Raw genomic sequence first — 27,170 nt, 5'->3', positions numbered from 1 at the left:
ATTATGGCTGGTCCATACAATCAGGGCAACTGTTACCACCAACCTTTCGTGTCTACCCTTTTTTTCCTCATAGATTGTAAGCTTGCTAGCAGGGCCCTCATTCCTCTTGGCATCTGTTATGATCTATGTGATTATTGTTATGCTGTAATGTATATTGTCTGTACAAATCCCCTCAGAAATGTAAAGTGCTGCGGAATATGTCAGCGCTATAGAAATAAAAATTATAAAAAAGCAAGTCCTCTCTCAGGTATGTCATCTGTTTACAAAAATGTAGGAGACTTCCATGTTACTGGTAGCACAAAGGCTCTGGAAAAGCGAAATGGTTTTTCGCCCGTCAAAAGAAATTCAGCAAATTCTCCGCTCTTAAACCCAAATGCCCTCCTCACTTCTGAGCCCCACAGTGTACCTAAACCACATAACATCCAGATTTGGAAAGTCTGAAGCAATGAGAGCCTGCCTAACTTACAGGTGCATGTCTCCAGAAGCACGGGCTGGGCATAATGTACTGGTGACTGCAACATACTGGTCAGTCACTACAACAATTCTGCTATTCTAGCAATTAGGGCTCTGTATATTGAGTCCGCAAACTGTTCTAGAAAAATCTGCGCTCCAGGAGGCAAATAATGCTCTGTTCCTCCCATGTCTCTCAGTATGGCTAAGTAGTACTGTATAACCACATATGGGGTATTGCCACGTTCAGTAGAAATTGTGGACAAATTTTGGTGCCATTTTTACACACTTGTGTGAAAATGTAAAATCTGGTGCTCAAACTAAATTTTAGTGGTAAAAATGCAATATTTTTTTCTTTACTGCCCAATGGTATAAAATTCTGTGACACTGATGTCAATATGATCACTGTAACCCTATGAATTAATTTGCAAAAGATGCATTCTATAACATACATATTGTAAGTTATGAGTTCATGACTAGGATATGAATTGAATTATGTAAAGATTGAAATTTGTCAGTTTTATGAACATGACAACAAGCAATACATTTTGTTCCACATCCAAAAAAAACCCTGTATATCCAACCAGGGTTTTTTTTACTAGGAGACAATAAGGATCCTAAAATGGGAGCTTTTTTGCTTCAATCTTATATCATTATCAAGAATCTCTTTAAGCTTATCTTAGATCAGGATCGGTAAATATTTTTTAATAATCCCAGTGATATAATTAAATTGAGGACTGTATTCAGTCGAGAATGTAAAACAAGAAGAGTGATTATTATCCATACTCCTATATTTGTGCAACGTTTTTGATTGTTTCTACTTCGACTGCTCAGGCTTGTCTGTGCGAGATCTGGATGTCGAGATATCTGCAATACGGGTATTCCTGGTTTTTCTGGACCCAATAATTACTAGCCAAATCACAGCTGTACAGAGCCTTGAGAGCTGCCATTTGTACTTTTAGGGTACTGGTGCACAATCTCACTCAAGACCTTCTGCAAAAACTCCAAATTCTTGCCCACAGGTGCCCCGTCCTCAACCCTAGACCCGGAAGAGGATAAAACCTCTCTCCAAGTTCTAGCATAAATCCTGGTCATGACTGCCATTCTACTCTGAAGCAAGGTGGAGATGAGATTAGTGCAAAAAAACCTCTCCCCGTTAACAGTGCCCTTTCAAGTTCCACGCCGTCAAGTGGAGGCTGGCTGCTAGTGGATGGTACACTGGACCTTGAGAAAGGAAATTTGGAAGTACCCATGGATTGAAAAATGACATCATCCTCCATCAATGATTTGGACCTAGTTCCCACCTGGCGATTTATGTAACCCACTGACAATTGTCTGATAGAATCCTGACATGCTGGCCCTGTAGGGATACAAGGAATTCACCGGTAGCAATTCCTTTGCATTGGATGAAAGTTTCCTCTCACTCACTAGTACAGACTTCCTGGGTAAAATCCTTCCCTAGATAAGCACACCACGCTGTGGGACTTGCAATAGCGGTGACAACCCGTATGAACTTAGCAACCCAGGGAACCCCACTGGACAGGTTTGATTCATCTTAACCCCCACAGGCAGGATTGAACTGTCTGAAGGCATAGAGTCAGCGTGCCTTCCAGGTGCACTCTAAGTGAGATTTCGTTTCACAAAATGTCCCATTGCAGAAACCTGGAATGGAACTGGGCCCACAGATCTACCGGAAAGCATGATGTTAAAGTACATAGGAGACACTGAACTCCTAAGGGACATGTGTGGCACTATTCACTAAGCACGGACAGGCCGTGACGCAGAAGAGTCAGATGTTTCAGGGTCAATACCGAGAGAGTACGTAGATAACCGAGGGAAAAGACAAAGGCTTAAGTCAGGTCACAGACCAGGATCAATAACAAGAGATAGCGGATTAAAAGCCAAAAGGACAAGACAAAGGGATAGTAAGAACATGTTTTAAAGGGTCAGGCAGCAGAAGCACAGAGTAACAGAATTAGGCTAACACTCACCAAGAAGCATAAACCATGTCTGGCAGGGATCAGGGGCAGACAGTTCAGTTAAGTAGCTATGCGATCACCAGAACACTGAACACCTGCAGAAAGTCCTGCATGTCCCAGTCACAGATTTGACAACAGAGCTGTCAAATAAGGCACCAACACAGCTCATCACAGTATTGGATAACCAAGCTATCAAGACACAGTTTCCATAGAACAGCATAGCAATCATTCACTGAGTGGAGGAATCATGACAACATGGAGGGGATTTCCACAACTCTCTGTACTGGGTTCTATTTTTTTAATCACTGGGAAGTGACATTAATGCACTTCCGAGTTCAATAGGAGTCCCAAAAATTCTTGAATCTTTTGGGTTTATAATCTGGACATCTTAAGATTCAGTAGTCAGCCCAGACCTTTCAGGGTAGTCATCACCTCTTCCAATTGACTCAGACAATGGTAGATTTATCTTTCTACCACCAGGAATTCATCTAGATATGGGATGAGCAACACATCCTTTTCTTTAAGATGAGCCATGAGCTCAGCAATCACCTTCGTGAAGACCCAAGGACCTACTGCTAGCACTGAATTGAAAGTGGCCAACTACTCAGTCAATAGCTGCTGAAAGCCTAAGACATTTCTGATGTTCCATATATATGGGTACATGATAGTACGCATCTTTCAAATCCATGACTGCCACAAAACAACCAGGAAAAAACAACTTTGTTACTGATTTAATAGATTCCATCTTAAAGGCCTGAGCCTTCAGGAATTTGTTCAGAGCCTTCAAATTAACTATAGTACTGAAGGAACTGTCTGGTCTGCTTATTAGAAAGTGAGGGGAGCAGCACCCTCCACTTTTCAGACTCTGGTCATTCCATGGTTACTTATGTTACATTCACAAGCCAAAAACTAAGTTAATAATGGCTACAGACTGTTCTTTGAAGGCAGGCACAAAAATGAGTGAATGTATATTGTACATTAAACTATTCTCAATAGATTTCAACACAGTTTGATTTTTCATGAATACAAATTAAATACAAATGTTATTACTTGGTAACTTGCGCTACAAAGCTGATGGTAACTTACATTACAATATCATTACTTCATATGAGAAGTAAACTTATTGTAACACAAGTTACTGTGTTGTAACGCAAGTTACCATGGAATGACCCACTCCTGGACCTCCAGGAGGATGGATTTTTGAACTACGTCCAGGACTTCTCTCTCTAGTGCTAATTGCTATGTCAAAGAGGAGTGGGGGGGGATAATGTGTGTTGTGGGGGTCTTAGTCCAGATCTAACCAGGTTGAGGATCCAGCTACTGGCTGAAATGCCCTCCCTGGCTGGGAAGAAGGGGGAAAGCTTTCCCCCTCCTAGGGTCAGGAGTCTTTTCTGTGATTTACTGGCCTCCTGGGAAGAGGTTCGGAACATGAGGCCTCTACCTTTCCTTCTACGATCATCCCATTTTATTGCTCCCTGGGAGGCCTTCCTTCTGAAAAAAAAAAAAGTTTGTATGAAGATCATTTGTAGGCAGGCATAGACAGACTAGGGAATCCCTTTTTTGCATCTCCCGCCACATCCAGTTTATGGGCTGTATCCCATAATGATGTAGAAGGCTTGTCAAAGGGATATTTCCCTTTGAAGGACAGGGGAAGTGAGATGCTCTTTTCTGGTCTTTTCCACCCTTTCTGTATTAAAGCCTGAATCCTTTAATTCAACAGAAAGGATTTCCGTTTTCTTTGATATAGGCCCCGGAACAGTATATCCTGCACCAATTTCTATGGCCTAGTGTCCACAAAGCCCATGTGAATTTGACCGCTTTTACCAACCTATCCACTTCCTCTAGCAGAAAACAATGGTGCCCTGAGCCACTATCTGAAGAGGAGGCCATAGAGGAGGAGCCATCAGATTCAACTTCATACGTTGATTCATACAAAGTATACGATACAGGAGACACTTCCCTAACCCCTTTATCCTTCTCTTTTTGCTTTCCCATAGAGAGGGATCTAAGGGACGCCTTACTCTCCGGCTTTATGATGGGTTAGTGCCAAAATTAGTGGTCTCCTCCCCCAGTCTGCTCTATGCAGAATTGACAGAGCCTCTTCTGATTGGAATTGGGCAATAAAGTCTTACAAAGTGGACACTTCTTGTGCTGGTCTTTAGCCACACACTTCTTTCCCTGGCAAATGATGAGAGAGAAGGGGAACAGACATTACCAAGTGTTCACTTTCATGAAGATCACTTACAACCATGATGCAATCAAATAGTAGAGGTCTAAAGGAAGGACACGTCTCAGCCGGGAGATCATCTCCGGAGGTTGCAGGTTCGTCCACTTTGTGAAGCTTCGCTGACGTTATCTGCTTCCTTGCTCTCTTGCAGAATCACGTCTGTCTGTGGTCCGGCTGACCACCCCATTGGCACGGGTGTGACGACACTGCACCTGTTCCTGGGGTTTCCCATCCAGCTGCTGTGGCTGCTGCTGCTCCAAGTCTGTCTCCATTCTTGTGAAGGCGACAAGTAGGCTGGGAAGCACCTGAGCTGAAGTGCCAGATCCTTTTTATACTGGCCTCTGTGCTCTTACCAGTACCTCTGGCATTTCCAGATCACGTAGCACCTGCGACAGCCTCTGTGTCCTGTATTATTTGTAGGGCAATTTCTCCTGAGTACACCGACACCTCATATGTTGTCATTGGGAGCAGAGCAGGACTCAGAAGGGAAGGAGCGCCATTTGACTTTTTGAATGGAAAATATGATGGAATATTTAGCAGTTGCCATGTCGCGTTTGGAGAGCCCCTGTGTGCCTAAACATTGGAGCTCCCCCACAAGTGACCTCGTTTGGAAACTAGACCCCACAAGGAAGTTATCTAGATGCATAGTGAGCACTGAACAGTTAAAAAAAAAAAAAAAACTTTCACAAAAAATTTCTTTTAACCTCAGTTTTTTTTTCATTTTCACATGGGCAACAGGATAAAATGGATCCTAAAATTTGTTGGGCAATTTCTCCTGAGTATACCAATACCTCATATGTGGTCATAAACCACTGTTTGGGCGCAGGGCAGGGTCCGGAAGGGAAGGAGCGCCATTTGACTTTTTGAATGGAAAATTAGCTCCAATCGTTAGCGGACACCATGTCGTGTCTGGAGAGCCCCTGTGTGCCTATACAGTGAAAAAACCCCACAAGGGACACCATTTTGGAAACTAGACCCCTTAAGGAACTTATCTAGATGTGTGGTGAGCACTTTGAACCCCCACGTGCTTCACAGACGTTTATAACGCAGAGCAGTGAAAAAAATAAATAAAGAAATTTTTTCCTCAAAAATGATTTTTTAGCCTGCTATTTTTTATTTTCACAAGGCTAACAGGAGAAATTGGACCACAAAAGTTGTTGTGCAATTTGTCCTGAGTACACAGATACCCCATATGAGGGGGGGGAACCACTGTTTGGGCGCATGGGAGAGCTCGCAAGTGAAGAAGCGCCATTTTGGAAAGCAGACTTTGATGGAATGTTCTGCGGGGGTCATGTTGCGTTTGCAGATGCCCGATGTGCCTAAACAAGAGAAACCCCCCACAAGTGACCCATTTTGGAAACTAGACCCCCAAGGAGCTTATCTAGATGTGTACTTACTTTGTTAGTCCAATTTCTTTTTATTTTCCCAAGGGTAACAAGAGAAATTAGACCCCCAAGGTTGTTGTGCAATTTTTCCCTGAGTACGCTGATACCCCATATGTTGGGGTAAACCACTGTTTGGGCACACGTCGGGGCTTGGAAGGGTGGGAGCACAGTTTGACTTTTTGAACGCAAAATTGGCTGGAATCAATGGTGGTGCCATGTCGCATTGCGAGACCCCCTGATCTGCCTAAATAGTGGAAACTCCTCAATTCTAACGCCAACCCTAACCCGAACACAACCCTAACCCCAACCCCAACCCACCCCTAACCCCAATCCCAACCCTAACCCCAACACACCCCCAACCCTAACCCCAATCACACCCCTAACCACAACCCTAACTCCAACCCTAACCACAACACACCCCTAACCCTAATTCCAGCCCTAACCCCAATTCCAACCCTAACCCCAATTCTAAAGTTAACCCTAATTACAACCCTAACCCCAATAAAAAAATGAAAATATTTTATTTTTATTATTATTTGTCCCTACCTATGAGGTTGATGGGGAGGGGGGTGATTTCTTTATTTTGATCACTGTGATAGATCCTATTACAGTGATCAAAATGAATGAATGAATGGAATCTGCCGTTTGTCAGATTCGTTGGGCGCCCTGCGTATGCGCCCGTCATTTTAGAAGACGGCGGCGCCCATGATCCGGGACGGAGGGGGGAGGTGATCGGAGGGCGGGAGGGGGGAGCAGATAATGACGGCGGCAGATCAGTCGTGGGGGGGGGGGGGGTTTGGATCGGTGTCTCCAGCCATGCCCGATGCTATTTCAGCATCGTGGAAAGAGATTGCGTGGCACTTCGAAAGAGGGGGGTGCACGAATAGGATACCACCCCTAATCAGTATAAAAGAGTACCGAATTTTCTTTTACATGCTATTTCAGCATCGGCCATGGCTGGATAGTAATATCGCTCTGATTGGCTGTGGAAAGTGGATCAATCGTAGTTACGGGGGGGGGGGGGGGGTGAACCACAAGGCCTCCTTTATCTGCGGGTCGGGTGACATTTCAAGAGGTTGATTTATACCACGACGCCTAAGTTGGCGTCACTGGTCATAATGGAACAGGTTTTCATGACACCAACATAGGCGTCATTGGTCGGGAAGGGGTTAAATAAACCTTCCCACCTCTGTTTCCCTTCTGTGTCCACCATTCTCTGGCTTTATAAAGCCTGAGCTGTGAATCAAAGAAGAGGGTGGTGGAGACTGAGGTAAAACAGGCAGGTGGTGAGGTGTATATAAATGTTTGCCTCCCCCCATGGAGCACTGAGCCTGAGGTATTTTCGTTTCCTGTTCCCCTTCTTCCTACAGCCATAACTTATTTTTCGGTCAAAATGGCCATGTGAGTGTTTGTTTTTTGCCGGACAAGTTCTACTTTTGAACAACACCATTGGTTTTAAACATGTCGTGTACCAGAAAATGGGGAAAAAATTCCAAGTGCGGTGAAGTTGCAAAAAAGTGAACTTCCACAGTTGCTTATGGGGTGTTTTTTTTTTTATAATGTTCACTAAATGCTAAAACTGACCTGCCATTATTATTCTCCAGATCATTATGAGTTCATAGACATCAAACATGTACGGGTTTTTTTTTTTTATTTAAGTGGTGAAAAAAATCCAAACTTTGGTAAAAGAAAAAAAATGGCACCATATTCCAAGTACTGTAGAGTCTCCACTTTTTGTGATTTGGGCCTGGGTGACAGCTTATTTTTTTTTGCGTGCCGAGCTGACATTTTTATTTATACCATTTTGGTGTAGATACGATCTTTTGATCGCCCGTTATTGCATTTTATTGCAATTTAGCGGCGACCAAAAAACAATTCTAGAGTTTTTCATATTTTTCTCGTTACGCTGTTTAGCGATCAGGTTAATTTTTTTTTTATATTGATAGATCAAGCGATTCTGAAAGCGGCAATACCAAATACGTGTTTTATTTTTTTTTATTTTGAATGAGGCGAAAGGGGTGTGATTCGATCGCATGCCTTGTAACTCATGCTGGCTTTTAAACCTCATTTCTATTGAGTGAATAAAGAATATTTTTCACTACATCGTGGAGCTGGACAAAGTTTTTTTCTCATTGCCTTGGATTGTGCGCTTTGACACAGCGGTCTCGTGCTCCTATGTTGGAAAGCTATGTCTGGTGAGCTGGATTTGTATCCTGAGTGATTCTACAACACAAGCACCGATGGGCAGGATTTCCGGAGCACTTCCAGGAAGCGCGAGTTAAATACTGCTGTCAGTGATTGACAGCAATATTTAACATCTTAACAGCTGTGGGTGGATTGCGATTCCATTCGCGGCTGTTAGAGGCACAGGTCAGCTGTTGAAAACAGTTGACATGTGCCAGGAAAAATGTGGTGTCACGAAGTGACTGGCCCTGTGTGACACGACCCAGCAATCGGTCGGTCACCAAACAGCAAACAAACAAGGCAACACCGGGGACACAATTACAATGGCGGGCCCTACGATAGGGAACGGGGAAATGGACACCTCCTGCACTCTCCTGAGACTGCACCCTGGTCTATCTTGACGGTCCTATAGGGCTTGTTTCAAACAGTCACTGAGTAGGATACCTTAGCCCTCACTTGCCTTGCACCTATCTCTCAGTAGGGAATTGGCAAGTGCGGACACTGGTCCCACCGCTGCACTAATACAACACCAAGGGAAGAAATAACAAACGAGGCAAGACAACCAACACTTGACTTTCTCTGCTGCAATGCACTGCACAGCAGAGTAAGGCACCCGATCATCGCATTCAGCTGAAGCACCACTGCACCAGAAAGCTCCTATCTTCAGCACGGTTTCCGAAAGGACCTGTATAACCAACAGTCAGCTGATGCACCAGGTGACCTTTTAAAGGAAGGTGGGAGTGGTCACCACCTGCATCAGCAAACTCACCTAGCAATGCAATTACACCAGCAGCCACTGGGTGGAAAAAGTTTATATTAATCCCCGATGGCCTGAAAGGAAAAAAGTTTATATGTGACAATGCAGATCTGTCGTAGATCCAAAAATGGATCGTGACATGTGGGCTCAGCGTTGGAGCCCATATCAAAGGGAGGGATTCTGATGTGAGCGTACTATTATGCCCAATGTCGGGAAAGGGTTAAAGGAGGATCTCCCTCGCTCAAGTAACCATCTAGATGCCACTACCACTATACACAGTAGCATCAAAAAGGTTAAATGGCCGCAATCAGTGCTAGCAACTATCACATCAGTTGGAGCAGGGTGTTAGCATTATAATACAGCATATAACCGCCTCTGTTACAGCTGACTGTTTGTGAACCAGCTTTGTCATCGCGCTATACAAGTATGGCGGTTTGTGGCAATGCACTGCCTGCTGCCCTGTACAATGGTTTGGTGGATATAGGGGAAGAATTGAAGGGGTTGGCCAGGCAAAAGGTGTTTAGTACATGGGGGTTGGATTTTTTTTTTTATTTAATTTTTTTTTCTGTTTTTGCAGCTTAAGGATGGCTTGTTTCACCTGCATGGAGAGCTCCTTTGACCGCATGTTTCCTTCACAGCAAAACCTTCCAAATGCAAGCACCACACCTCAAATCAACTCCAGGCCTTTTATCTGCTTAATTGAGAATGACATAACGAAGGGATTGCCCACACCTGCCCATGAAATAGCATTGGAGTCAATTGTCCAATTACTTTTGGTCCCTTTAAAAACAGGGTGGCACATGTTAAGGAGCTGAAACTCCTTAACTCTTTATCCAATTTTAATGTGGATACCCTCAAATGAAAGCTGAAAGTCTGAACTTCAACTGCATCAGAATTGTTTTGTTTAAAATTCATTGTGGTAAGGTCTAGAACCAAAATTAGAAAAATGTTGTCTGTCCAAATATATATGGACCTATCTTAAACCTTCCTCACATATTCTGAAGATTGCTCAAAAACACACATGCAGGAGTTACGTACTTCTGCCTGCTGAACAATGCAACAGATTTTTGGAGTGACCCGGGACTCAGACCGCCATCAATTCACAGGATATGCAAGGAAGGGTAAAGAGGGAAAAAAACACAACAAAACGATAGGCATGCTAAAATGGAAGTGTACTTTCAAACTCTGAATAAATCATTAGTACAGGTAATTATAAGAAACTGTAGTACATCTCAGTGAGATCAGCTTCCTTCTCCCACCTACTAGTCACTTCGGACCCCCCACCCTGCATCATAGAGAGGTGATAGGGAGAGGAAGACTTGCAAAGATTGAGAAGAGCTTTCTAACAAGTTATTTACCTCCACCCCATCCCCCTTCGAAGCATGATTCATCACGCATCACAGCAGTTAGTCACTTACCACCAAGCTCAGAGCAGATAGTACATTCGAGATAGACACTGCGCAGGGGAGAACCGGTGATAATGCAGTATACAAGTCATGTAATGGCTATACAGTCAAATTACATAAATGGTCACATTTCTAAAATAAACTGTGTTCCAAATTATTATGCAAAAAGAGTTTAGGAGTGATATGGTTAGAATTTTTTTGTTTGTCATTTAAACTCATTGATGGTGATGTGTGTCAGGGCTCTTTATATCACTGAAAGCAATTGCAGATACCTGTGCAAATTAGTTTGGCAGGTGTGTCCAAATAAAGGCAAGACTACTTAAGAAGGCTGCTCCACATTGTTAAGCAGCCTACATTTTTTGCCAAAATGGGAAAGAAAAAGGATGTGTCGGCTGCTGAGAAGCAACAAATTGTGGAGTATTTAGGTCAAGGCATGACTACAATCAACATTGCCAAGACACTTCATCGTTATCATCGCACAATCAAGAAGTATGTAGCTGATTCCCAGCACACACGTGTGCGTGCTGATGAGGAAAAATTGAGGACGCTTTCCAACAGGCAATTGCGTCAGGTTAAAAGAGTAGCTGCAAAAATGCCTTGTCATAGCAGCAGACAAGTTTGTGAAGCTGCTGGTGCCTCCAACGTCCCCCGAACAACAAGATGCAGGGTCCTTCAGAGGTTTGCAGCTGTGCGTAAGCCATCCTGTCGACCACCTCTATCCACTGCACACAAGCAGAAACGGCTCCAGTGGGCCTAACGATACATGAAGACTGACTTCCAAACTGTTTTGTTCACCGATGAGTGCCGTGCAACACTCGATGGTCCAGATGGATGGAGTGGAGGATGGCTGGTTGATGGACACCCCATGAAAACACGGCTAAGGCGCCTTCAAGGAGGTGGTGGAGTAATGTTTTGGGCTGGAACCATGGGGAGAGAGATTGTCGGCCCCTTTAAGATCCCTGAAGGGGTAAAGATGAACTCCATAATCTATGTGGAGTTTCTAAAACAGCACTTCCTGCCATGGTTCAAGAGGAAGAACCGTGCTTTCCGCAGCAAGATCATTTTCATGCATGATAATGTACCGTCTCATGCTGCAAATAACACATCTGCATCTCTGGCTGCTATGGGCATAAAAGAGGACAAACTTATGGTGTGGCCACCATCTTCCCCTGACCTAAACCCCATTGAGAACCTCTGGAGCATCATCAAAAGGAGTGTCTATGATGGCGGGAGGCAGTTCACATCTAAGCAACAGCTCTGGGAGGGTATTCTGTCCACATGCAAAACAATTGAAGCACAAACCATCCAAAAAAACTGACAAATTCAATGGGCGAGAGAGTTCAGAAGCTTCTTTCGAACAAGGGGTCCTATGTGCAAATGTAACATCACCTAGAATAAAGTTTTGACTTGAAAATTGTTTGATTTCATTTTGTAATAAGCTGATAATGCTTATAATTTCACAATTGACCATTTTTTTGTTCAAAATAAAAAAGGTTGAAAACTCTGCTGTGCATAATAATTTGGAACATGCATTTTGAGTGTTTCTTATTTTTAAAAATATACTGTTTTCATAGGCAGTTTGTTCAAAAACATTGCAATTATACTAGAATATTAGATGACTGGAAATAACAATGACTGCAATTCATACAGGTAATTTAGAGAATATATGAGGAAATATTTTTTGCATAATAATTTGGAACACAGTGTATAACTTACAGACGTATAAAAAATATTTCTCCTTTTGGAGTCTTTGTAGACATAAATAACTTTCAAAGTATATGATGCATGTCTTGAGAATGCTCACCTTTTTTCCAAGGTCATGTTTAATGACCTCCTGGACCAAGACATCAGCCAAGGTTTTAAAGTCCATAAGGAATTTTTTATTCTTCTCGTCTTCTTTTTTTTCTTCAATTAAGAGCTGAAAGAGGGCTTCTTCTTGCCGACATGCTCGAGCAATACTTGCAGCCTTCTCAGATGCACATAACAACTCTTGGAGGATTTCAGACATCTTTTACGCTATCCTTTACACTGTCAAATCAAGACAACATTCTGTTTAATCATTACAAATTGCACAGCACATACCAGTTCTGACAGTGATTCGCCCACAAGTCTAGCATCTACTAAGAGTCTGTAGTACAAAAGGAGAAGTTCAGCACTGCAGCAATTTCTTGAAACACTGTTAGGGCAAGTGCACACGATCAGTAATTGCTGCATGTTGGACGCTGCGTAGTCGTGCAGCGTCAAACCCGCAGCGTCCAGATGTTACAGCATAGTGGATGGGATTTCTAGAAATCCTATGTCCACTATGCGTTCAGAAACACCTGCAGAGACTGACATGCAACACGTCTCTCCAGACTGCAGAATCTCAACTTCTCTTGCAGAAATGCTAGAAATTTCACCAATGGAATGTATTGGACGTGGTGAATCCACACGGTTCAGAGACTACTGTACATGCGGATTCACACGAGTTCAGACGGCAGCGCTTTGGACGCAGTCAACATACTCTGCGTCCAAAGCGCTGCTAATTCCGGGTCGTGTGCACTCGGCCTAAAGGCATGTTCACAAGGCATTTTTTTCAGGCGCTGGAGTGGGTCCACTTTGAAACCCCCTGAAAAAGTGCTCAGAAAACACTTAACCTATTCATTTCTATTGTAAAATAACTCACTGATATATTCCAGCTTTTGAGCATTTTGTAAAATGTAACAGTTGTGTTTACGCTACCGTTCAAAAGTTTAGGGTCACTTAGAAATTTCATTATCTTTGAAAGAAAAGCACAGTTTTTTCCAATGAAGCCAACACTGATTCAGAAATACACTATATATTGTTAATGTGGTAAATGACTATTCTAGCTGCAAACATCTGGTTTGTAAATGCAATATCTTCATAGGGGTATAGAGGTCCATTTCCAACAACCATCACTCCAGTGTTCTTATGGTAGTTTGTGTTTTCTAACTGTGTAAGGACGCCAATGCATGGTTAGAATACCCTTGAAAACCTTCATGCAAGTATGTTAGCACAGCTGAAAACAGTTTGGCTGAATTAGAGAAGCTATAAACCTGACCTTCCTTTGAGCTAGTTGAGAATCTTAAGCATTACATTTGTTGGTTCCATTAAACTCTCAAAACGGCCAGAAAAAAGGAACTTTCATGTGAAATGCCACAGTCTATTCTTGTTCTTAGAAATGAAGGCTATTCCATGCAAGAAATTGCCAAGAAACTGAAGATTTCCTACAACGGTGTGTACTACTCCCTTCAGAAGAGAGCACAAACAGGCTCTAACCAAAGTAGAAAGAGAAGTGGGGTGCCCTGCTGCACAACTGAGCAACAAGACAAGTACATTAGAGTCTTCAGTTTGAGAAATCAACGTCTCAGATCCTCAACTGGCAGCTTCCTTAAATAGTACACGCAAAACGCCAGTGTCAACATCTACAGTGAAGAGGCGACTCTGGGATGCTGGCGTTCAGGGCAGAGTGGCAAAGAAAAAGCCATATCCGAGACTGGCTAATAAAAGGAAAAGATTAATATGAACACAGGAAGATTGGAAAAAAGTGTTATGGACAGATGAATCCAAGTTTGAGGCGTTTGGATCACACAGAAGAACATTTGTGAGACGCAGAACAACTGAAAAGATGCTGGAAGAGTGCCTAATGCCATCGGCCAAGCATGGTGGAGGTAAGGTAATGGTCTGGGGTTGCTTTGCTGATGGTAAAGTAGGAGATTTGTACAAGGTAAGAGGGATTTTGAATAAGGAAGGCTATCACTCCATTTTTCAAAGCCATGAAATACCCTGAGGACAGCGCTTGATTGAAGCCAATTTCATCCTACAACAGGACAAAGACCCAAAACACACCTCCAAATTATGCAAGAACTATTTAGGGAAGAAGCAGGCAGCTGGTACTCTGTAATGGAGTGGCCAGTGCAGTCACCAGATCTCAACCCCATTGAGCTTTTGTGGGAGAAGCTTGACTGTATGGTACGCAAAAAGTGGCCATCAAGCCAAACCAACTTGTGAGGGGTTTCTGGAAGCATGGTGTGAAATTTCTCCAGATTACCTCAGCAAATTAACTGCTAGAATGCCAAAGGTCTGCAATGCTGTAATTGCTGCAAAGGGAGCATTCTTTGACGAAAGCAAAGTTTGAAGGAGAAAATTTTAAATAAACATTTTTTTTCGAACCTTGTCAATGTCTGGAGTAGATTTTAAATTCATTTGGCAACTAATTTGATTAATAAAAGTATGAGTTTTTATGGAAAACACAAAATTGTATGGTTGATCCCAAACTTTTGAACGGTAGTGTATATGTAACATGAAATAAGACACTAACATTTTATCAGCGAAATCGGCTTCTTTAAAAATCACCTGGAGTGATCTTATATTTTCAAAAATCTCAATCCATGCATAACATTTTTTCAGTGAAGACAGATTGTTACGTTGCCTAGATAGGAGATGGCAGCTTCTACTGACGAGATTCTATGGAAACCAGGGGGAGCTCAGCCTCTAGCTTCTCCCTCCTAAATCCCTCTCATGTCCTCTTTACATAGAATCTTATCAATAGGCATTTCCATCTCCTATTTCAGTAATGTAACAATCTGTCTTCACTGAACAAAGATTTTTTCCAGGATTTTGAAAATGAAAAATATCAAAAATCAGGAGAAGGAAGCCAGTTTCTCCAAGTTATATTACAAAGTTACTTATTTTTAGGTGCAATATTGGTTTATGCCTCAGGTTTCTAAAATGATAAAATGGGTTAAAAGAGCATGAACCAACCATTCTTCAGGTGTTTTCAGCTATGAAGCAGCTCAAAACTTTATAATAGGAGTCAAATGGGAACACAGAGCAGAATATTGATGGACGTCTCTGAACGTATTCACAGCTTTTGCAACGCAATAACTTGGTGTTTTATTTGTATTTTTATAGTAGGTTAGGAAAAAAGTGCTGGGTATTTTTTTTGACTGAATTTTTTTTTTTTTTTGAGTTCACTTACCCTTTCACACATTCACAAATCCCAGTCAGAGCAAGCGATGACTGCCTCAAGGCGGTCAAGTTCTGGGCAGGAGCCCTGCGGGCGCTCTATGAATTATGGTCCATGCTCAGACCGTAACACAGCTGTGTGAGTACAGTATTAGGATGAATGCAGACGATGAGCATATAAGGCCCAGCGAGTAGACCATATACAGACCATATGTAGATAATATACAGACCTCAGGTTTCTGACTGAGACTAACAAGTTGATGCCTAGGATGTCATTAGTTGGAGTTAGGAGACACATGGTGGACACTCCGCAATGCTGTCGGTATGTAGACCATGAAACGTGTCTACAGGCTCATTTTTTTGGAGCAATTGAACAGCACCATGTCTCTTAGAGGCGCTGGCACTTTTTTTCTTTCACTGGACATTTTCCATCTCTAGCAGCCAGAGTAATTTCTACACTAAAGTCTAAAATAAAATTGTATTGCGAGGACCTATATACTTCTGGAGAGGACACTACCTGGGAAATGCAGCAGTTCTGACATGCTGATAGTCACTATAAACACCTTCTCACCTGCAACTCTGTTCTGCTCACCTGGCCCCAACGGCAGGATTCTGCCGGCTCAGTAATTGAACGCGAATCCTCAGACGCACGTTCAGTTAAAATATATTACAGTGTAGGAAGTTCCTCCCGCACGGCAACAGTTAACAGCCACCAGCCAATCCCAGGCCAGCAGCTGACATCACTGCCATATAATGGGACTACCGCGCCTCAGAGGAATTGAACAAAGGACACCACTGGACCTTGGACAGGTAAGGAAAAATTTTTTTTTTTGCAAAGCCACACTACGGGGTGTCTTATACTGCTATGGAAGGTGCATTACACAGCTATGGGGGTGTACATTATACTACTATGTATGACTATGGGGTGCATTATACTACTATGGATGACTACGGGGGTTATATGGAGAGATGAGGCAGAATGAGGGAACATGTGGGGTCCAGAATGGAAGATATTACTGTAGGGGCTAAAGGATATTTTTGAGGATACTGCTTTCAGTGTGGGGGAGGAGAGGTCCTATTACTGTGAAGGCAACAACCGCTTTTTTTCTTCATATGGCATAGTGTAGAGGTTGGGGAAAAATTGGAAAGTGTGCTCTAGATTACTGTGTAATTTTCTGCAGAGGCGATTGGAAGAAATGTTGGCGGTGTGTGCTGGATGAAGATGAAAGACTTCAACTACAGACATCACCGGTGAGTCAGTGTGTTACCTGTACACTGACACTATACACTGTACTATATACAGTGCTCCTGTGTATATTGTCACTGGTGATCCCTGTATTACCTGTACACTGACACTATATACAGAGCACCTGAGTATAATGCCCCTGGTGAACATTGTATTACTTGTACACTATATGCTATATACAGAGCTCCCATGTATAACGTCACTGGTGATCTCTGTATTAACTGTAAACTGACACTATATACAGTTGTGCTCAAAAGCTTACATACCCCGGCAGATTTTTTACTTTCTTTGCTTTTTTTTGTTTTGTTTTTAGAGAATAAAAATGATAACACCAAAACTTTTTATCCACCCATGGTTAGTGGTTGAGTGAAGTTATTTATTGTCAAACTACTGTGTTTTCTCTTGTGAAATCATGACAACCCAAAACATCCAAATGACCCTGATCAAAAGTTCACATACCCCATTTTTTAATACCGTGTATTGCCCCCTTTAACTTCAAGGACAGATTGAAGTCTTTTGTAGTAGTTGTAGATGAGGGTCTTTATTTTCTCAGATGGTAAAGCTGCCAACTCTTCTTAGCAAAAAGCCTCCAATTCCTGTAAATTCTTGGGCTGTCTAGCATTAACTGCGCACTTGAGATCTCCCCAGAGTGGCTCAATGATATTGAGGTCAGGAGACAGAGGGCCACTCCAGAACCTTCAATTGGTTCTGCTGTAGCCCATGACAGATCAACCTGACCTTGTGTTTTGGATCGTTGCCACGTTGGAACGTCCAATTACGTCCCATGCACAGCTTCTGGGCTGATGACTAAGTTTGCCTCCAGTATTTGCCGATAACGTGCTGCATTCATCTTTCCTTTGTCCAAGTTTCCTGTGACTTTGTAGCTCACACATCCCCAAAACATCAGCGATCCATCTCCGTGCTTTACAGTAGGAATGCTGTTCCTTTCATCATAGACCTTGTTGACCGTCTCTCTAACTGTAACGTTTATGGTTGTGGCCAAAAAGTTCAATTTTTGCCTCATTTCAAATTACCTTGTTCCAGAAGTTTTGAGGCTCGTCTCTGTGCTGTTTTGAATATTGTAGATGAGATAATTTGTGGCATTTGTGCAGTAATGGCTTTCTTCTGACGACTCGACCATGCAGCCCATTTTCCTTCAAGTGCCTCCTTATTGTGCATCTTGAAACAGCCACACCACTAGTTTTCAGAGTCCAGTATTTCAGCTGATATTATTTGTGGGCTTTTCTTTGCATCCCCAACAATTTTCCTGGCAGTTTTTTGTTGACCTACCTGACCGTGGTTTTGTTTTTGCAGAGCCCCTGATTTTCCATTTGCTAATCAGTTTTAATGCTACTGACTGGGATCAATTCCTTGGATATCTTTGTGTATCCCTTTCCTGTTTCATACAGTTCAACTACCTGTTCCCGTAGACCCATTAACAATTTTTTATTTCCCCGTGACTCACAATTCAGAAACGTCAGTGGCTGGATGAAAGATGCAAGAGTGTCTGGATCCCAAAAAAACTCTCTCAGCTTTTATGCACACACACTGATTACAAGCAAACAGGTCACAGGTGAGGATGTTACACAGAAGTTGACACGAATGGGTTTGAATGGCTACTAAAGGTATGTTATCAGGCCAAAATCACCAGGGTATTTGTACTTCTGATCAGGGTCATTTGGATGTTTTGGGTTGTCATTATGCTTTAAAAAGAGATAACACAGTAGTTTGGCAAAAAATGGCTTCACCCAGCCACTACATTGTATTACTTGTACACAATATGGTACATACAGAGCTCCTTTGTATAATGTCACTGGTGATCACTACATTATTTATCTGTACACTAACACTATAAATAGAGCTCCTGTGTATGTCAACGGTGATCACTCCATTACGTGTAGACTGACACTATACACTGTGTACAACATACAAATCTCTTGTGTATAATGGCACTTAGGTAAAATTAGTACTTTTTTATTGATCATTATTGTAGTATTCGGTCACTACGTGGTTGTATTATGTGGTCTGGTCATGGTGTGGCAGAATGTGTCCCTTGTATGTGGCATTATTGGTCACTATGGGGTAGTAATATATGGTCCAGCCACTGTGTGGCTGTATTTGTCCCTTGTTTGTGGTATTATTCAGTAACTATGTGGTCTGTTCATGACATGGTGGTATTTGTCTCTTGTATGTGGTATTATTGTTCATTTAAAAAAAATGTACCATATGCAACATTCCCTTAAAGAAACATGAATAAAAATATACCTAAAAGGGAGTACAGGATATCTTAACAAATATTTAATACGTTAGAGTAGGGACTGGCAAAAAGCCTACATTGTGATGGCGACTTAAAAAAAAAAATCTTAGCCAAAACAAAAGCTGCTGACTATGTATGTGATCTGGTGTTAGGGTACCGTTACACATAGCGACGCTCCAGCGACAACGACACGAACTGGTAAGGATCGCTGGTGCGTCGCTACATGGTCGTTAGTAAGATGTCAAACAGGCAGATCTAGTCAACGACGCAGCAACGATACGGCAATCCATATAACAACCTCGGCGGTCTTTGGGACCTTGTCACACAGCAGCTATTGTGACGACTCACGCCTGCGTCCCTGAAGTTCTGAGTTGCCAACGAGGTCGCTAGTCGTTATGGCATCAAACAGCGATTGCATGCTGGCCAGCGGGACACCAACGATCAAAAAATGGCCTAGGAAATTTGAGCACGATCAGCGATATCGCAGCGGGGGGCCGGTCGCCGCTATGTGTCACATGTAGCGAGACTGCTGGCAAGGTCGCTGTTGCGTCAAAAACCTGTGATGTTTCAGCAATCTCGCTATGTGTGAAGTACCCTTTAGATGTGAACTGGCAATTTGTGATTGGTGAGGATGTGGTACAGAAGTGGAGTTTTTCTATGAGTGGGCAGTGGGACTGTGGAAGGATTAAGGGTTGGAGGTGGAGCCTTTGCAGAGTCTCAAGGGGGCTTGAAAATTTTGCCAGTATGGGGCCCTCAAATTCCTGGTGGCAGCCTTATGCGGGTGCGATTGAGTTATGTGTGGATTTTTCCCATAAACTTGCAATAGGTGTTGAAATTCCACATTTAAAAAAAAAAAAAAAAAAAAAATGTTTTAAGTGAGTTTTCACAGCGGAATCAAAACATTCCCAAGTATGTCACAGTTTGGTCATAGCCAAATATCAGGAAGTATCAAATACAAAGCAGCTTTATTTTAACCCCTTAACGACCGCCGATACGCCTTTTAACGGTGGTAATTAAGGGTACTAAAACCACAGCGCCGTTAATTCGCGGCGCTGTGATTTAAGTGAATAACGCCCCCCAGTGACGGATTTTCTCCGGGGTCTCAGCTGCCAGGGGTAGCCGAGACCCCAGAGAACATGAATCGGTCGGTTTTTACCGACCCCCGCTTTTGCGATCGCCGTTATTAACTCTATAACGGTGACCACAAAAAAAAAAAAAAAAAGCCACGATTTTACATTTAATTTCTCTCTCCTCTGATGTGATCGCACATCAGAGGAGAGAGAAATGGGGTCCCCGATCCCCCCCCGGTACCTCTCCGTGGCCCTCCGTCCCCTCCCGGTGGTCCCACGTCCCGCCGGCATCCTCCGATGGGCGCCGCCATCTTGAAATTGGCGGGCGCATGCGCAGTGCGCCCGCCGGGAATCTGCCGGCTCCGGCTGGCAGATTCCATTCATTATTTTGATCACTAAGATAAACGATCATAGTGATCAAAATAAAAAAAATAGTACATAACCCCCCCGTTTATCACTCCCTTATATAGGCCAATATAATGAAATAAAGAAAATATTTTTTTTTTCAGGCCAGGGCTAGGGTCATGGCTAGGGTCTAAAAAAAATCAAAAAATAAAATAAAAATAAAAAATAAAATAAATAAAAGACTTTTTATTTTCACGGCTCTGCGTTTATAAACTTTTGTGAAGCGCTTGGAGGTTCAAAGTGCTCACCACACATCTAGATAAGTTCCTTAGGGGGTCTAATTTACAAAATGGGGTCACTTGTGGGGGGTTTCCACTGTTTAGGCCCATCAGAGGCTCTGCAAGCGCAAAGTGACACCCGCAGACCATTCCATCAAAGTCTGCATTCCAAAATGGCACTCCTTCCCTTCCGAGCTCTCCCATGCGTCCAAACAGTGGTTCCCCCCCACATATGGGGTATCGGCGTACTCAGGACAAATCGCATAACAACTGTGCGGGTATGATTTCTCCTGTTACCCTTGTAAAAATAAAAATTTGGGGGCGAAAAGATAATTTTTGTGGAAAAAAAATGGATTTTTTTATTTTCACGGCTTTACGTTATAAACTTCTGTGAAGCACTTGAAGGTTCAAAGTGCTCACCACACATCTAGATAAGTTCCTTAATGGGTCTAGTTTCCAAAATGGGGTCACTTGTTGGAGGTTTCCACTGTTTAGGCACATTAACGGCTCTCCGAACGCAACATGGCATCCGATCTCAATTCCAGCCAATTCTGCGTTTGAAAAAGTCAAACGGCGCTCCATCCCTTGCGAGCTCTGCCGTGTGCTGAAAAAGTGGTTTACCCCCACATATAGGGTATCGGCGTATTCAGGAGAAATTGTACAACAAATTTTGTGGTTGATTTTCTCTTTTAACACTTGTGAAAATAAAAAAAATTGGTTCTGAAGTAAATTTTTTGCAAAAAAAAAGTTAAATGTTAATTTTTTCCTTCCACATTGCTTTAGTTCCTGTGAAGCACTTAAAGGGTTAATAAACTTCTTGAATGTGGTTTTGAGCACCTTGAGGAGTCTAGTGTTTAGAATGGTGCCACTTTTGGGTATTTTCTGTCATGTACACCCCTCAAAATGACTTTAAATATGATGTGGTCCCTAAAAAAAATGGTTTTGTAAATTTTGTTGTAAAAATGAGAAATCGCTGGTCAACTTTTAACCCTTATAACTTCCTAACAAAAAAAAATTTTGCTTCCAAAATTGTGCTGATGTAAAGTAGACATGTGGGAAATGTTATTTATTAAGAAATTTGTGTGACACATCTCTGATTTAAGGGCATAAAAATTTAAAGTTTTATAATTGCAAAATTTTCAAAATTTTCCGTTTTTTTTTCATAAATAAACACAAGACTTATCAAAGAAATTTTACCACTAACATGAAGTACAATGTGTCACGAAAAAAATAATCTTAGAATCAGCGGGATCCATTAAAGCGTTCCAGAGTTATAACCTCATAAAGGGACAGTGGTCAGAATTGTAAAAATTGGCCTGGTCATTAAGCTGCAAACTGGCTCTGTCGCTAAGGGGTTAAGCATGACACACAAGCAAGAGACAAACACAGTCAAAACACAATAAAACAAGTGTTAAAAACACGCACACAAAAAAAAAACAACAAAAAAAAAAAAACAAGACACACAGGATACATCTACAGTCACATTCCAAGAAACCTCAGGATCAAGCCCAGAACACCCCATTAACACTATGTTCCAATGATGAGTGTTTGAGGACTACCATTAAAAAACATGGCTTGACAAAGCAGTGTTGACTAGAAAAAAGAAAATGAAAATGATATGAAACTCGGAAACCCACACTGCAAGTCAGTTTACGATGAGTAAAGAAGTACAGAGGGCATGACATTTCTATATATCGCCGCCGCTTTGTGAGAACTGCTTAAGGTGCTACGTTTCTGAGACAGCGAAAATACAAAGTGCCAAAAACTAATTGGGGCACACAGTCAAAAAAGTTTAACTTCTATTTAGTGGTTAAAAAAATTTGAACTTTGAAGACGACAAAAACAATGTTTGAATTTGTTAGACTTAACTATTTTCTATTTTACTTTTCTATATCACCAAAAGGAACCTAAGCTCCCAAAATAACTACACCCAAAGAAAAGGGGATAGTTCAGAACAAACACAGATGAAAATAACTTTTCCTTGATAGGCTAAAAAATCATTTTTATTAAACAAGCTTCAAATGTAATAGTAATAATCATTTTTCCATGAACAGTAGCAGGAGGGGATACAGAAAACAAGAACAGGAAAAGGTGGGAACACCTTGATATTAAAGCAATGAATTGTTATTACATAGGTCTCACTTGAATAGCCCTGGGGCGTACATAATGCATATAAAATACACAACATCCAAATATTTGTAAAGTGCAAGCGCTTGTAAACACTGTGGACCACCAAAATGGGTTTCATAGGAGATACATCCTTATAAGATAGGGAGCTAACGCCTTTTCACACTTCAGTCTTTTTGAACCCAGTCATGTGACTGAGGAAACACCACACATGAAAAGGAAGGCGGGGGATAAAACAGCAATCATGCAGCGATATATCCAAACCAAGTGGTATCCACAGCTGATAACCCCACAGACTATATGATTATAATTATTAGGACAGTCAAATCACTGAACAAAGCACAACACGAAAGAACACATTGACCATAAGTCCTAAATGTAAAAGTATATATTTTTTTTATTACAAATAAAAAATACTTAAGGCTATAGTTTCAGACTAGCATTCTTGGGCGCAGCGCAGGGCCGCCGCTAAGCTCCGCCCCTGGCTGCGCCCCCTCTGGTCAGTTCCTCCTCTGATCGCATGAGGCTGCATGCGATCAGCGTATCCTAGATTTAACATTGGATACGCTGATCATGCGCTGACCGTGCGCTGGTCCGATTTTGCTGGCGCACAAAAACGCACTGTTACATTTTTGTGCTATGGGCGCAGCGCCAGCATAATCAGACCAGCGCACGATCAGCGTATCCAACGCTAAATATATGAAGAGGAGGATGAATGAACTCATGGAGATCAACATCCGACACTGCGGAGACACCATCACGTGTTTCTCAACGCAGTGATTCTAGAGCACTGCCCCCATCCCTTATGGGAAATATGTAAAACATGCAAAACAGAAGCCGCGGAGACACCATCACGTGTTTCTCAACGCAAGCAATGACTAGCCAGGTCTTTGCCTGGGAAGGAACAACCACGGGAAGGGCAGTCTCCAATGAAGGAAACCACCTATGCCAAAACATGGTATCCATCCACATACAGCTAAATATAGGATACGCTGATCGCATGCAGCCTCATGCAATCAGAGGAGGAACTGACCGGAGGGGTCGCGGCCGGGGGTGAGGCTTAGCGACGGCCCTACGCCCAAGAACACTAGTCTGAAACTAGCCTAAGGTATTTAGTAGCAAAGCATCAGTGTTAATAAAAGACTTTATAATATAAAAATATACCCAAGGGGGCAGTACTATCCATTTCATAAGGGCATACTATTGCAGTGAATAGTGCTAATAAGTATATGTTTCTCAAAAATATATACAGTGTGCAAAAATAATATATTCATTTGTAAGGTGCATACAAATTAGTGAAAATTGTATATCAATTCTCTATAAGTGCACATCATAATTATACAAATAAGAAAACGCACGTGAAGTGCAAAATATAGGTATTAAAGTGCAATATTAGTGCAAAAATAGTGAACACCACACGTGTCACTGCATAGATATACCACATAAATAATGGGAATAATACCCAATGGCACCAATAGGTGTCAGTATATGCGTAATTTATATCAGACAAGGGAAACTTCAGAAATACAGCGTGAGGCATCAAAAAATACGGTAAGTATAATGTACAACTTACAAGCTACACTGCACCTGGTCGCCTCGGATAGCCGCCCTCCCCAACACGTGTTTAGGCCCTTAGCCTTCGTCAGAGAGACCAAGAAGATGAAAAACTTAAAAATAAAGAAAAAATAATATAAAGTAAAAACCTAGACACCGTATCTTTTCAAGTTTAAAGTATAAATAAAAACTACAGCACGTCTAACCGCATAGGACCCACTTTAGGACAATTAAGTAGGCATATCCCATTGCTAACAGACAGGACATTTGTTTGTCACACAGGACAAGTTAAAAGGATTAATAAAGGGCCTCATGATTGATTAAGGAGAAAGGGGACAAAACTATTATGGTCATTAAGGCCACACAGAGCCCTTTCTGCCATCAGACGTACTATCCCGTCCATTTGCACTGGAACTTAATTCCCATGGACGGAATAGTACATCATATGCGATCAGCCGCGCTCACGGGGGGGGGGGGGGGGGGGGGAGAGACACAGCTGGGTGTAAGCTGGTTCTCGCAGCTGACACCCGGCTCTAAGTGATGACCAGGAAGTCTCAGGTCAGTGTATTGAAGCTACAGCGCTGACAGCTTCTATAGCATGCAGATATTTATGCTACAGAAGCGATCAGCCAGCTCAGAATGAGTGTCCTATAGTGGGACAAGGTGTAAAAGTAAGAACCAAGATCTCGAGAGATGGGATTTCAGCGCTGAAATCTCATCTTTTGAGATCTTGATCCCGAGATCACCATCTGCGCATGCGCCGCCGTGGGTTCCCGGAGACCACAGCACACGGAAGCGTGGAATTAACGGGGCCCTGGCCTGTTGCAAAATGTCTGCAGAGCCGTGGGCAGCACTGGACACCCACGCAATACCGCTGGGCACCGGAGACATCCGCAGCACCGGTCAGCAACCGCCAGGCAGCTGGAGACACCCGGCAGCAGCACAAGACCCACGCAGCAGCATAACGCACATCAGAACCCCCCCTCACCCCTGCCTGTGGCCTGCAGCATCACCCCACTCCTGCCTCCTCCAGCAGCGACCCTAGGATCCCGCTTCGCCACAGCCATCACCCCCGGTAAGCAAAAAGATGCAAGGATTATAAGAAGCACTGCCATTTTATTAAAAAAAAATTCTCATTTTTCTCCTCAAAATTTGGGGTGCATTTTATAATCCGGAGCGTCTTATAATCCAAAAAATTTGGTAAATGAGGTATCGCTGTAATTGTACTGGCCCGAATAATATAACTGCTGTATCAATTTTATCACACGCGGAATGGTGTAAACACCCCTACCCCAAAAATAAAAAAAAAAAATCATGATTAAACTGGTTTTTGTTCATTTTGCCTCCCAAAAATCGGAATAAAAAGCGATGAAAAAATGTCACGTGCCGGAAAATGGTACCAATAAAAATGTCAACTCGTCCCCCAAAAAAACAAGACTGTGGACCAAAATATGGAGAAAATGGGCATTAGACCTACCGGTAATGATGTTTCCAGGAGTCCATCCTGACAGCACCATGGAGGACGTCCTCCTCCTCCTTACAGGGACAGGAAAGCACACGAGAGGTTAAAAGGCCATGTCCCACCCCCTTTCCCTCAGTGATTTGACAAGTACCACAAGGTGGATGATGCTAGTAACGGTTTAATGAAAATCATATTACAGCATATGACATAACATAATACAACATAGTATAACATAACAGGGAGGGAACTACCAGTGCTGTCAGGATGGACTCCTGGAAACATCATTACCGGTAGGTCTAATACCCATTTTCCAGGACGTCCACCTGACAGCACCATGGAGAGTACCAAAGCACCTCCTCAGGGTGGGATTACTGCCTGGAGAACTTTTCTCCCAAATGCGGTTTGTTGGCCAGCTAACACATCTAGTTTGTAGTGTTTGCAGAATGTATTAAGACTAGCCCAGGTTGCCGCTCGACAAATTTGATCAACTGACGCCCCCGCCCGCTCGGCCCATGAGGCCGATACCGCCCTCGTAGAGTGGGCTTTTAAGGAATCAGGCGGGCTGGCGCCTTCAGCCTGGTAGGCATCCGAGATTACTGAGGTAATCCAACGCGCGATGGACGCCTTAGAGGCCTTCTTCCCTTTATTCCTACCTCCAAAGAGAACGAACAGGTTCGGGTCGACACGCCAACTATTGGTGGCCTCTAGGTATTCTATAACTGCGCGCCTCACGTCTAGCGAGTGGAGCCGCCGCTCCTTCACATTTCGGGGATTATCGCAGAAAGAGGGTAACACTACCTCCTGGTTCAGATTTCTTGTAGAGGCTACCTTCGGGGTAAATGCCGGGTCTAACCTTAGGATTATACTATCCTCTCTTATCTGGAGGTATGGATCCTTAGTGGATAGGGCCTGGATCTCCCCTATTCTTTTGGCCGTGGTAATGGCTACTAGAAAGGCCGTTTTACGAGTGAGAGCAGGGATGGCTATCTTCTCACTAAGGGCGAAAGTGTCCGAGCAGAGGAACCGAAGTACCAGGCCCAGGTCCCATGGCGGGGTGAGCTGCCTAATCGTGGGGCGCAGGCGCTGTGTGGCTTTTATAAACCTTATCACCCAGGGATGTGCAGCTAACTGATAATCGAAGAAGGCGCTCAAAGCTGAAACCTGGACTTTTAGAGTGCTGGGCTTGAGGCCTTTATTAAAACCTGCCTGCAGGAACCCTAGTATGTTAGGGAGATCAGGGGTGCCTGCCACGAGCTCGGACCTGCCACCCTCCAGACAGAATCTTTTCCATATCTTCCGATAAATTGCCGACGTCACCGGCTTCCTGCTGGCCTGTAGGGTGGATATGACCTGCTCCGACAATCCTTTTGCCTTCAGGATGTCCCTCTCAGGATCCAAGCCGATAAATGGAGTCTTGCTGGGTCCGGGTGGTGGATCGGGCCCTGGTGGATGATGTTCTCCCACAAGGGCAGCTC

General features: G+C 42.9%; 1 protein-coding gene across 7 annotated transcripts in view; it reads right to left on the bottom strand.

The window, feature by feature from the left end:
* Window positions 1-27,170, bottom strand: part of INPP1 (inositol polyphosphate-1-phosphatase) — a 124,491-nt gene that overhangs the window by 77,149 nt on the left and 20,172 nt on the right. For 4 of the 7 annotated variants that reach the window (XM_073558184.1, XM_073558178.1, XM_073558183.1 and 1 more), the window contains one exon: window positions 12,193-12,416. In XM_073558184.1, the coding sequence (XP_073414285.1) occupies window positions 12,193-12,396 (204 nt within the window). In that variant the 5' untranslated portion in view covers window positions 12,397-12,416. Of the gene's footprint in view, window positions 1-12,192; window positions 12,417-24,252; window positions 24,347-27,170 lie in introns of all 7 variants that reach the window. The other 3 variants (XM_073558182.1, XM_073558179.1, XM_073558181.1) reach the window with 1 other exon arrangement.

This window comes from Dendrobates tinctorius, unplaced genomic scaffold (assembly GCF_039654945.1).
Source record: "Dendrobates tinctorius isolate UK_male_01 unplaced genomic scaffold, ASM3965494v1 ptg000254l, whole genome shotgun sequence".
Taxonomy (NCBI): domain Eukaryota; kingdom Metazoa; phylum Chordata; class Amphibia; order Anura; family Dendrobatidae; genus Dendrobates; species Dendrobates tinctorius.
This window is presented reverse-complemented; position numbering and strand designations above follow the sequence as displayed.